General features: G+C 36.6%; 1 protein-coding gene across 2 annotated transcripts in view; it reads right to left on the bottom strand.

The window, feature by feature from the left end:
* Nucleotides 1-1,241: 1,241 nt before the first annotated feature.
* The window catches only part of ranbp10 (RAN binding protein 10), a 148,610-nt gene continuing 137,730 nt past the window's right edge, over nucleotides 1,242-12,121 (bottom strand). The window contains exons 13-14 of one of the 2 annotated variants that reach the window (XM_072547451.1): nucleotides 10,959-11,070; nucleotides 1,242-8,056 (exon numbers count right to left, since the gene is read on the bottom strand). In XM_072547451.1, coding sequence (XP_072403552.1) covers nucleotides 7,926-8,056; nucleotides 10,959-11,070 — 243 coding nt within the window. In that variant the 3' untranslated portion in view covers nucleotides 1,242-7,925. The remainder of the gene's footprint in view (nucleotides 8,057-10,958; nucleotides 11,071-12,121) is intronic. The other variant, XM_072547450.1, reaches the window with a different exon arrangement.

The raw sequence follows: 12,121 nt of genomic DNA on the forward strand, positions 1-12,121 counted from the left end.
TTAGCTTTTCCATGCTCTTTATTTTCCATTCACCTCTTTTGCTTTTCAATAAAGAGACAATAAGCAGTGCTTGCAAACTGATAACGTAACTGCTAATGCTCTATTTAAATACATCATCATTGTCCTGACTGATCTGAACCAACCAGAAATTGTTAGTCGATCATTTAAATGCTTGACTAATGTGTGTCCATTCCTTCAGCTGCAGATTCATGAGCAAAATCAGCCAAAATGTTATCCAGATATGTACTCTATTTCTCACATTAAAAGCAGATAAATATCCTAGGGAATTAAACTGTGCTTCACACAATACTATCTAAATTCACTACTGAAGCTCAATTTCCTCTCTAAACAGCTTTTTAATTATCCTGAAGTCGCAAGAGTGAGAAGCAGAAGATAGTTAAGATATAATTTTTACAATCTCAAACCCCTCAAAGTACTGCACATCAGTTCTGACAATACAATTAAATCCATTAAATCTTTAATAGTTATTCTATTATTCTTTTGAAACTGTTTGATCACCTAGCCTAGTCCTGATGTCATGATCAGCAGTTGAAAAAGTTCGCCCAGTTTCTCCCTTTTGTTCTTTTAATGACAACCTTACGATTTACATATTTGCTACTCATTTACACCAAGCAAAAACAATTCCACTATTGACCATTTCAAAATCTTTCATTATTCTGAAAACGTTATTTAGATTACTCTGCACATCTTTTAATCCCATCTGCTTCAGTGAAAAAAGGTCAGCTTTTTTCAAGCCTTCCATAGCAACTAAACATGAAAATTGCATTGAAAGTTTACATCCATTGTCAAAGAAGTAATGATCAAATTATCTCCTTCAAATGAAAGGTGATGAATAACTTCTCAAATTTTGTTTTACACAAAATCTGCATCAAAAATACAAACTAAATGAAAGAATCATGAAACTCAGCACAGTTGATTGAAGATCCACACTTCTTTGGGAACCTGTGCTGAACAGCAAGGAAAAATATAGCCCAGTTCATTCTAGATTTGGATCTGGATTCGAGAAGTAAAAGCATTTTAACCAAACTTTTGACTATCTTCACTGATTGCCAGTTTTGTTTAAATGAACATACACAGCAATCTGCTGCTAATTTGCTATTTATAGGCTAAAATTGTAACAATGAAAAAGTGCACATAAACAGCTGCAAACAACTTATGGGCAGAAGTTATTAAAAAAATTCAACAGCAACTTAGCACATGACTGTGTATTTTAATAAAAATAATTCTGTCAAAATACAACAGAATACATTTTGTTTTAACATATCTCTAGTACATTTTTTTTTGAGTTTTACTTTTGTTTTAAAAGTTTCTCAAATGTTCATGCTCGTACTGGGTAATTTTGCTTCACAAATACTTACTATGCTCAAACTGAACAACCATTGTACTTGTGCACAACTCATGTGTTCATTTATTGAATTCATAACAAATCTAAACTGATATTGAGCATGGAGCAGAAATTAGTTCATGAGTATTGTGTTGGTAAAATGAAATAACTTGCTTCACATTCCATGCTGTAATTGTATGCATCATACCTGAGTTTGGAGCAACAAAAGAAAATCATTAAATTACAATGTATACATTTTATATTGTATACAGAATTTAAAATTTTATTATCACCCTTCCCTTCCGTTAAACAAAATGACTATAGTTTCAAGCTGAGCAGTTAAGTACACAAAACTAGAATTACTAGATTAACAGAACTTTTAAATTTTTAAATAGTGTCACACAATTTGTATTGTTTTATTCTAAAAAAAATAAAAAAAAATAATCAGCATTAGTTTTGCAGAGCCCAACCAAGGGAAAAGAGCGCACACAAAAAAAAATCAAAGCCATGCTTCAGTACACTTCATAACATCAGGAAAAATGAGACCTCCTGTTCCCATATTTCAAAGTGCCTGGTACAAACTCAAAAGCATTAACCTCAGGGTTTTGTGAGAGTGCAAATGTAAATTACTGTTAAATTACAGCGTGCTTCTCTTTCTGAATTACTGTTTGGTTACATCCAGAATCAGAACTCATTTGGGAAATTTAGCAGAAAAAGAGAAGATAGGAGGTAAATTGTACCACTTTTTTCAACTTGTCAGAGTTTGTAAACTATCTCCCGAATCAGCAAAAAACGTAGCTGCATGGGGACAGAGGGATTGAAAACATACAGCTAGAAAGAAAAGTCAAAATGGCACACAACTGCAGCCTTAAAAAGATTTGTGAGACAATATACAAATTAGAAGCATTGTTTCCAATGTCGAGTGCTAGAAAACAAAATTAGAAACTTTAATTTCAATTAAATTTTAGATTGTCTCATTAAGGTGACATCACCAACCTCATTACTAATTGGTAGATAGTTAAAACAAATGAGAAAGGAAAATACATGGTTTTACAAAGTTGTCATAGTTCATCATATACTACGATGCCTCCACACTCATTCACACTTACCTAGTACACAATACAGTTTTCCAGCTTACAGTAACAACTGGGTTGTAAATGTAACCAGTTGTACTATATCCAACATAGCTATTGCTGGTCTTTCAATTATTTGTAAATACACAATACTGAATACAGGTTCATGTTGCTAAATACAATGTGCCTTTTGTCTAGGCTTTTCAAGGTTATTAATTTGCCAACAATGTTCTGGACAGTTAAATGCCATTGGTTTGCTATTTAATTTCTTTTCACTGATATAACTGGGGATGGGAAGCAGGAGGAGAGGGAAAGAGGAAGCTAAGTAGAGTTTAGCAATTACGTCTGGTTTGGCGGTTGCACTGACATTATATATAAAAAGGTCATTAGCAGCCAGTCAGAAAAGAAATATTCATTTGAAAGCCCAGTATAATCTTTAAGAAGTATTCTCCAATTGTACGTCAGTATGCAATTTCAAGACCACCAATGTCTAGCTGGATCTCCAAAAAGGGGCATTCTGTTGTAATGTCAATTTGCAGGTTATCAGCAGACCATAAGCTATCCAGCATCACAAACTGACCAAGCGTTTCCCTATTTCTGATTCAATATATTTTCAAAAGGATGGGAATGCAGTCAAAAAAAATGAGAGAGCCTGATGAACAAAACAGGGTAATTGCAAAAAAATGTTTCTTTTACTACATCATTATTGTCCAACCGTTGTCATATCTGGCCAATTGAACATTCTGATTTGCTAAATGAATTCCATTTATATTCAGCGGGGCATATGATTCCCACATTCAGACAGGTGGCACATGCACTGTGCAGTTGTTGCTAAAATGGCTAAACAAAAAGCTAAATGTGCAAGTTTTTTTGGTTGTTGTGATTGCTTTGTTACTCCTTGGGTTACTGAATGGTGGTAGATGCTAAGTAAATATACACAAGGTATATGTACTTGTCTTGTGTGTACAACCATTTTCTATTTCATCTGTGACTAAAATACTATAGTATCAGCTGGGGTTAGTTAGCAATCATTATTGGACCACACTCTATAAACATGACACTCCCTTTCTGAATATTTATTTATCTTTTCTTAAAGAACTAAATTGCTGATCTTTTCGAGCATAACCTTTATACATTTTAATTTATTTACATGGTTTGTAGGCAAAATGACTGAACTAATCTGTAACCAAAAAAAAATCTGAAAGAGTGTGTGGTCAGATATTACCCTGATTAAATTCATATTAAAATAACTGCAGTGTTCAATTAAATTGGACTTATTATCAGATTAAGCATGACCTTAAATGAAACATCCCACAACCTACAGACAGAAGTCCTTTATTACCTGTTTGCTTATCTAAGTCATTATCTTTCAGTAATACTAGGCTATCCAGCATTTGGAACTTACTAAATCTCTTAAAAAGGTCAACAGTTGCAAATGATTTGGCGTAATTTAGTCTACAATTAACACTTAAATTTTATACTTCAGCAATTAGTGTAAACAAACGTGAAAATCCCTTTTCCCTCCAGTGGGGGAAAAAGTGGATAATGCATAAATTGCTTCACTGTGACATCACTGAATGTACTGTAGCAGAAGAGGGAGCTCTACAAAGAATGTCTTCTGCATGATGGTCTTAATGAAATCATATCAAATGATATACATCTACTTCACCTATGATAGATGAACAATTGTCATTTAATTAAAAAAAAATCAGATTGCAGATCAATTCCATATAACTCCCTTTTCATTAATCCCCTGTCAAATCCAAGTACAAGGAAGGCATTGACTTTAAGCTAAGTCTAACAGCCAAAATCAATAGTGACTTATGTATTTAAACAGTAGAAGCTTCCAAAAGATGAAGGGTGAACTTATGAGAGCTCCAAATTCCCCACAAATCTTATCAAAAGCTAAAATTCAGATTGGTATAGTCAGATCATTCTGAAAATAAAAATGTCAAATGCAACTCAAACCTCAAATCGTTTCATGTGACTCACTCTCCACTTACACTTCTCATTCAGAACTGCACAGTGGCAGAGACCATCATTAAAAACTGATTGGTGTTCCCTAAGACAACTAGCTGATAGCATTTTTACTAAGTTCGGAAGGTATCAGGAACTTCATTCCTTTTGTATTAGGCTATAAAATTCTAGTAATTGCAGGTGAGCAATTTATTGCATCACTTCCCTTACGCCAGACACCAGATAAAATCAGGCCCAGTCAGGGACTGGCCGGTAATTTCCATGGATGCAGAAAACAACTTCAGTGGATTTTCCTTCACACATCACTGACCCAATTTCATTCTCTCAAGATCAATTCTCGCTTCAATGGGGAAAATGTGCCTTAGTTTAGAGGAGGAGCATTGCTATGTTTCAATAATTATTAGCCACAGTCACACTTGGTAGAACAAAGTAATGGATTCTGTCACATCTTTAGTCAGGCAATCAAAGTTACACTGAAGGCATCAGTGTTTAAATCCTTTTGACATAGGCAACAAGGGGGCCTCATCAGGAAATCAATGGCACAGAAAAACAACCACAGTGGTTAAATTATCCCAGCTATGTAGGTGAAGTGTGTGGCGTGTGTGGATGACAAGAAACATCTGGTTTCTGATAACTCAATGAGCAGAAATTTAGCATCACTGCATTAACAGGGATTTTGTAACTACAACAGTCTATTTCTTTAACATTATGGATTGCACAAGTGCTTAAATATTAACACGTACATTTAAAAAAAAAACTTGCAGTGTTGAAATTCCCAATCAAACTCAATAACTAAAGTTCTCAGTAAACATTAAATACATATTAGATTTTTCCCCAAATGCTACACAATTGAGCAGAGCAATGGGTAGTCACATGCTGCACTCCATACTTTACAAACTTTAAGAACTGGCTGAGCTGAGTGGAGGTCATACCAGATCAGTCCTGTGTACCTCCCTGTAGCAAATTATTGTGGAATATTCAGAGACCTGTGAAAACTGTCTGGTCTCCCTGGCAGCGAACAATGTCTACAGCAGCTGAGAGAGAATGGGAAGGGAATTATAGGAGAAAAAAATATATAAACAATGGATTGGTAATATTTTAAGAAATTATTACTGGTTACAAGCAATGTGTTGGCTACAAATGACAACTTTGCTCAAGTTGAGGAAGTGTGTTTTTAACCAATAATCCATTCTACAATTCATTATTAAATTCTTTGAAGAGGGGCTTTTTAAAGTCTAATTGGTCTAAAACGACATTTTATTGTCCATATTGACAAAAACTTGAAAATGGAAGGTACTGTATTAACTGAACCTTAAAATGGCAATTGTTCCTATATGTTAGTGGTCTTGCATAGGTTGCCCATTATCCTTCATATTTTATTTTCAAGTATTGCCAAGAAGTGGTTCCATCTTCCACTGAGATTGTGTTCAGGAACATGATCCTTTCTTGCAATCACTACATTTTGTCATTTGGCTCCCTCATTCCATCTGAAAGCAAAGCATTGCTACAGGCTCTCAGGCAAGTCAACAACAAGATGGCAAGTAAATTAACATAGGATCATGCAATTCCACAGGCATTAAAACCTCACATTTTTTTTCAAGCAGTGTTTATATGATCATGTCCACAATGCACAGGTCTGAATGTGTGCTGATTCAGACATATGCACGCTTCCTCTTTGAAATTCTCTGAAAACCATATCTAATTTAAATCAGGGACAAAGGAACTGAATTTAGCATCAAATGCTGAGAGAAGACACAGTGAATCTGATTTAGAATAGCACCAATACGAAATAGGTTTACAAGAGGTGGTAATGGTAATATTTTCGTAAAACTATTACAACCCAAATGCCCATCATCCCAATTTGCTGTTTAAGAAAAATAAAACAATTAAAAGTCAACATGTCAATCCAAACTTGCTAAGTGAACAATTCCACGATATAGTTCACAATGAAGCAGTTACACAATCCAGTTCCTATTCAGACTTACAGGCTACTATTTAGAATAACTGCTCAATCGGTTTGATTCATGGTCAGTGCTTATTGTCCAATTAGCAATCATTTTGCTTTCTGTATAATTGCATATAGAACTGATGAATTCCAAATAGTTAGATTGCTGTTTTATGACATTCTAAGCAGCCACATGAATCTCCAGCATATTAAGTCTCTTGTCTTGTCTGGTGTTCTGTCATTATAATATATCTCTGGTGACTTATATTGCTGTAGGAATCTTGTGATTTTGTTCATGTAGCTTTTAGGTGGGGCTAATTGGGCAGGCATGATTAATTGATTGATTGAGATGATAAGAGCTTACAAATTTTCAGAGTAGCTCCCCACCCCCACCTCAACCTGCCACCTCCCCATCCAGAGCTGATTGGAAATTTCCAGCTAACAACTACAATGTTATTAATTGAACAATCAGTGTTGTGGTAATCAGGTACCAACGAAACCAATCACTAATCAACTAAATTTCCCAGAGGCATTACATGAAAACATTTAATAAATCCTTCCAACGAAGGATGTTGTGTAGCAAAGCTGAAGAGATATATATTTCAACTGCCGATATGGCCTTTGCCTTAGTTTCCTTGGCTCCTAGAAAGTTTATTAGCTTTGTACTCACATTATATCGGCTACCATTACCTCCCTCCCAACCCTAACACTATTTGTTACTGACAAATGACCTAGAGAATTGGTGGCACTGTTATTGAAAAGGAAGGCCTGGTGGAGGACAATGCGATAGGAACAGAGCTCAAAAGTAGGAGGCTGCTCAGAACTCTCTGACATGCAGGTTTTGAATTAAACCTCCAGTAAGAAACAAGTGGAAGCTATGGCTGTGCAACTAGAGGCTGAAAGCAGGAAAGCAAAACCAAAAAGTGATGATAAGCAGCATTGTTCCACACAAATATACACAGGTAGAACACGGTCATGTAAACCATACATGGTTGATTACTGGGGCTGTAACAAACCAATAATTGTATTTTTTTTGCAAAGGATTGGATGAAATAAAGCGAAAATTCAAGGCTGCAATAGTACATACCAAAGCTTTTGAGTGTCAATGAGTTTTTGCAAAAGAAAGTGGGGACTGGACATGAAGCGCTTATTAATGCTGGAGAATAAAATTGCATCAGGTAATGCTGCAACAAAACCAAGATGTTTTTCAGCCTTGTTAAATAATGTAAATGCTTAAAGCTTCAAAATACATGAGTTTTGTTACAGCCCTAATGATAACCAGTAAACAATAGAGGCTAGCATAGGACAAGACCTCCAGGGCTAAATACTGGTGACTCAGTGACTAAAAAAAATGAGAAATATGCTACGTTTGTACTGTGCATTACTGCACCCATGATTTCTTTCAATGCAATGCATTCAGTCATGTAACCTGATAAAATGTAACAAGGACGCTGGCAAGAAAGGAGAATGGTCAGCACCCGTCTGGTGGGCAGTGCGATGGTCTTCAAGAAGAGGGGAGGGGTTGTTGTACATCTTGAACAGGAGGTGAGGGGCAGTATTTGAGGTCTTTCCATTGCCACAGCAGTTAGTGCAAATAGTCGTCCACTCTGGCAAATGAGCAGGATCCAACCCCTGCACGTGCCATCAGTCGGAGGCATTCGGAAGCCTGGCCCAGTGCAAGCATCAACGGAGGCTGCTTTGGCAGATTCTGAGATTCTTTGTGAGAAAGAACAAAAACAGGTTTACCTCATACTATGATAAGCACAACAGTCCCAACAAACTCTACAGATCACAGTTTTCACTTCATCCCATTTAAGGTAATGCGTTTTAAATTGCTCTTTCCTCCTCCCAACACATGTACTCAATTCAGGAGAGAATCAGATTACCCAAGATTTTATTACATGGAGATAAATATTTTACCTGGCGTTCTGGGCATCAACACAGATCACAGCAACTGACTTTAGTCTCATATCCATTGGATTCTACATGAGAAAACTGCTTACCCATTCTCCAGATAGCATTTTTAGAACAGTATATGTATAGCTTAGTATAGAGGTTGAGCTTACTAAGAAGAGGAAACCAATACCCCAAACAAGAGTGGGACATGTCACAAGGCCAGGTTAGGTCTGATATCATTTAGTGACAATAGAATAAATTTTTATTTTGATTCATTCACCCAATTCAATATGGAGATTTGAAGAGTGCTTGGCAAATGTCAGAAATAATATTCAACAACAATTTCCCTCTGAGGGACTGCAGCTGCAATATCAGACTTAAGGATTTTCAAATGTGATGTAAATCCAAGGCACCAACTGCTGTTTAAATGGAATATCCGAACAGTAGGGCAGGAGGTTTTGGGCCCTGGTCAAACACTAATCATGCAATTAACTAAAATAGCTGATGTGATCAATTATTTCATTGGTTGGAATGACAAAGGGATCTGGGCTCAGTGGAAGGAATCACAGGAGAGACCAAGAATTCCAACAGAAGCAAAACAGCTACTCATTGACATGTAATTTCGTGGGGCAGAGGAGTCCTAAAACAGGCATTTAGCACCTGATTTACATATGTGTAACATGTTATGCCTCCTACAAGACCAGTGGAGTTGTGAGAAACAGCTTGAGTCAACACCAAATTGTAACATCTTTCAGATAAAAACAAAATAGTGTAAATGCTGGAAATCTGAAATAAAAACAGAAAAAGCTAGAGAAACTCAGTAGGTCTGGTAGCATCTGTGGAGAGAGAAACTGAGTTAACATTTCAGGTCCAATATCCCTATTTGGAAGTATTCCAAAGAACAACCTTTGAACCCGAAACATTAACACTGTTTTGCTCACTCCGCAGATGCTGCCAGACCTCCTCAGTTTCTCCAACAGTTTCTTTTTTTTAAATTCATGAACCACCTTTCAGTCTTCCTTTGTGGTGTGGGACATTGCTCCCTGGAGTGAACCGAATTTCAACCACAACCACACAACACCAGGTTAGAGTTCAACAGGTTTAACTGGAAGCACTAGCTTTCAGAGTGCTGATCCTTCATCAGGTGGTTATGGAGTACATAATTGTAAGACACAGAACTTACAGCAAAAGCTTACAGTGTGATGTAACTGAAATTATACATTGAAAAATAACTAGATTGCTTGTTAGAGTGAACATGTTAGTTTCACTTCTTTCATATGTAAATCACAAAACCTTTTTTAAAAATTACGTTCTCAGGTTAATTTTAACAATTGGTGTCAGCCCAGATAATATGTTGAAGGTGTTAAACCCTCTGTGTGTTGTTGTCTGTACCATACTGTATGGACGGATTTTAATCTAAAAGATTAGTTACCAGAGTCTTACATGGATTCATGCAGTTTTTGAGCAAAGTACAATGTAACTCTGCAAGTACAAATTCACCCCACAAATGTATTTTTGTGTGTCTGTCTGTCTGTCTGTTTGTGAGTGTCTGTGAGAGAGAGTGTACATGTGTGTGTGTGTGAGTGTAAAGGGGTCTAAGTCTGTGAGAGGGTGCATGTGAGAGTGTGAGAGTGTGTGCTTATAGGAGCGCCTGTGTCTGTGTGTATAGGAGTGCGTGCGTATAGTGCAATTGTGATCACCTGTAGTGTGACACGAACCCTAGGTCCCGGTTGAAGCCCTCCCTACGGGTACTGAACTTAGCTATCAGCCTCTGCTTGGCCACTTTCAGAGTGCTGATCCTTCATCAGGTGGTTGTGGAGTACATAATTGTAAGACACAGAACTTACAACAAAAGTTTACAGTATGATGTAACTGAAATTATACATCGAAAAATACTTGGATTGCTTGTTCGAGTGAACATGTTAGTGGCCACTTTTCGCTGCTGCCTATCCCGAAGTCTGCATTTGAGGATGGTCACCCGAAGGTCCGAGGTCGAGTGTACTGGAGCGCTGAAGTGTTCTCCAACTGGGAGGGAGCACTCCTGTCTGTTGATTGTTGTGCGGTGCCCATTCACCAGTTGCCGTAGCCTCTGCTCAGTTTCACAAGTGTACCATACCTGGCACACACAACCCCCCACCTCAGACACACACACACATATTTGTGGGGTGAATTTGTACTTGCAGAGTTACAATGTACTTTTCTCAAAAACTGCACAAATCCATGTAAGACTATCTTAACTCATTTTTTAGATTAGAATCAGTCTAAACAGTATGGTACAGACAACAGCACACAGGCTTAACACTTTCAGCATATTTTCTGGGCTGACACAAATTGTTAAAGTTAACCTGAGAGCGTAATTTTTAAAAAAGGTTTTGTGATTTACATATGAAAGAAGTGAAACTAGCATGGTCACTCTTACAGATGAGAGACTTAACAAACAATCAAGGTATTTTTCAATGTATAATTTCAGTTACATCACACTGTAAACCTTTGCTATAAATTCTGTGTCTTATAATTGTGTACTCCACAACCACCTGAAGGAGCAGCGTGCCAAAAGCTAATGCTTCCAATTAAACCTGTTGGACTATAACCTGGTGTTGTGTGATTTTTAACACCCCAGATTGTTGTACACCCCAGTCCAACACCAGCATCTCCAAATCATGATTCAATAAGGATGCAAAGCTACGCAAGATATTTTTGTCTTATTTTCTTTGTTGCTTACCTAATATAGCACTATTAAGGGCAGCGCAGATAGGTTCTCTCTGGATAGGATCAAGCTGCTGACCAACTGGACAGTTCCAAGGATCAGAGTATGCTAGCAGGCTAAATGCATCCTGGATAAGATAGATTAAAACAAATTATCTCTTAGCTACAATGAAAACAAAGTTCATCACCCTCAACCTTCCTCCTTTCCTAATTAATTTTTACCTGCTGCTTCTCAAATGTATATATCTCCATCACAAGCAACAGAAAACCTGCTCTCAAGCATCGTCAAATGTGTTCTTCATTTGAGACTATTTTTATTGGTAGCTCCACACTGCAATGTTAAAAGGTAAAATAGTCAGTGAATTGAGTGATGCTCTTTCCTCATCTCTTTGTGACAATGTTCTTATGCAGAAGAAGTCTGAGACCAGGAGCCGTTAAATGGACTTTGATGAACTTTTGTCTTAAAGTTTTTTTATTGTTACCTATGAAATTATTAATGACTTCTGTCTTTAATTTGGATGCTATGGTAGGGCAACTTAGAGTACCTTTCATTGTATTTTTCTCGTAAAAGTATACATGACAATAAATTCTATAAATAAGTACATCACATGATCCAACTGATATAAGGTGGTACCAGCTTTTGAGAACTTTTAATTTTTTGCTAAAAGGATCTGGAAAAATTTTAAATTTTGGTGTTTCAAAGTAAAATGTATTTACAGGTTCAAAAATAAAACAAAAACCTACACAATATTATCACTCTATCTCAGCACCTATACTTATTGTGTTGGATGTTCCTGGTTCAAGGTGCAGGGCCAGAGACCATCCTCAGTAGTGATCAGAAGGGAGCCACTTAAAAAAAAATTACCAAACTCTTAAGGTTGCAACATAGATGGGCAATTAGAAGTTATTTTGTTCAGGTCAAGCAAGATAGTCCATGAATATAGGTAGACATAGCTTGTTTATTATTTTCTGCTATTATATGAAAACCACTTATGCTAATTCAATTAAGTCAAATCCAATTGTAACAACTGGTCTGTATGTTCCTCATGCTGAAATAAAGTAACTTAATGATTCATATCCGACTTATCTTGTGTTTTCTTAGACTGCCTTTGTAAAGGCTGGAGAGATGTGTATGATAACACAACTTAAAATGCAAGGCCAAGATACAAATAATTGGGA

This window comes from Chiloscyllium punctatum, chromosome 26 (assembly GCF_047496795.1).
Source record: "Chiloscyllium punctatum isolate Juve2018m chromosome 26, sChiPun1.3, whole genome shotgun sequence".
Taxonomy (NCBI): Eukaryota; Metazoa; Chordata; class Chondrichthyes; order Orectolobiformes; family Hemiscylliidae; genus Chiloscyllium; species Chiloscyllium punctatum.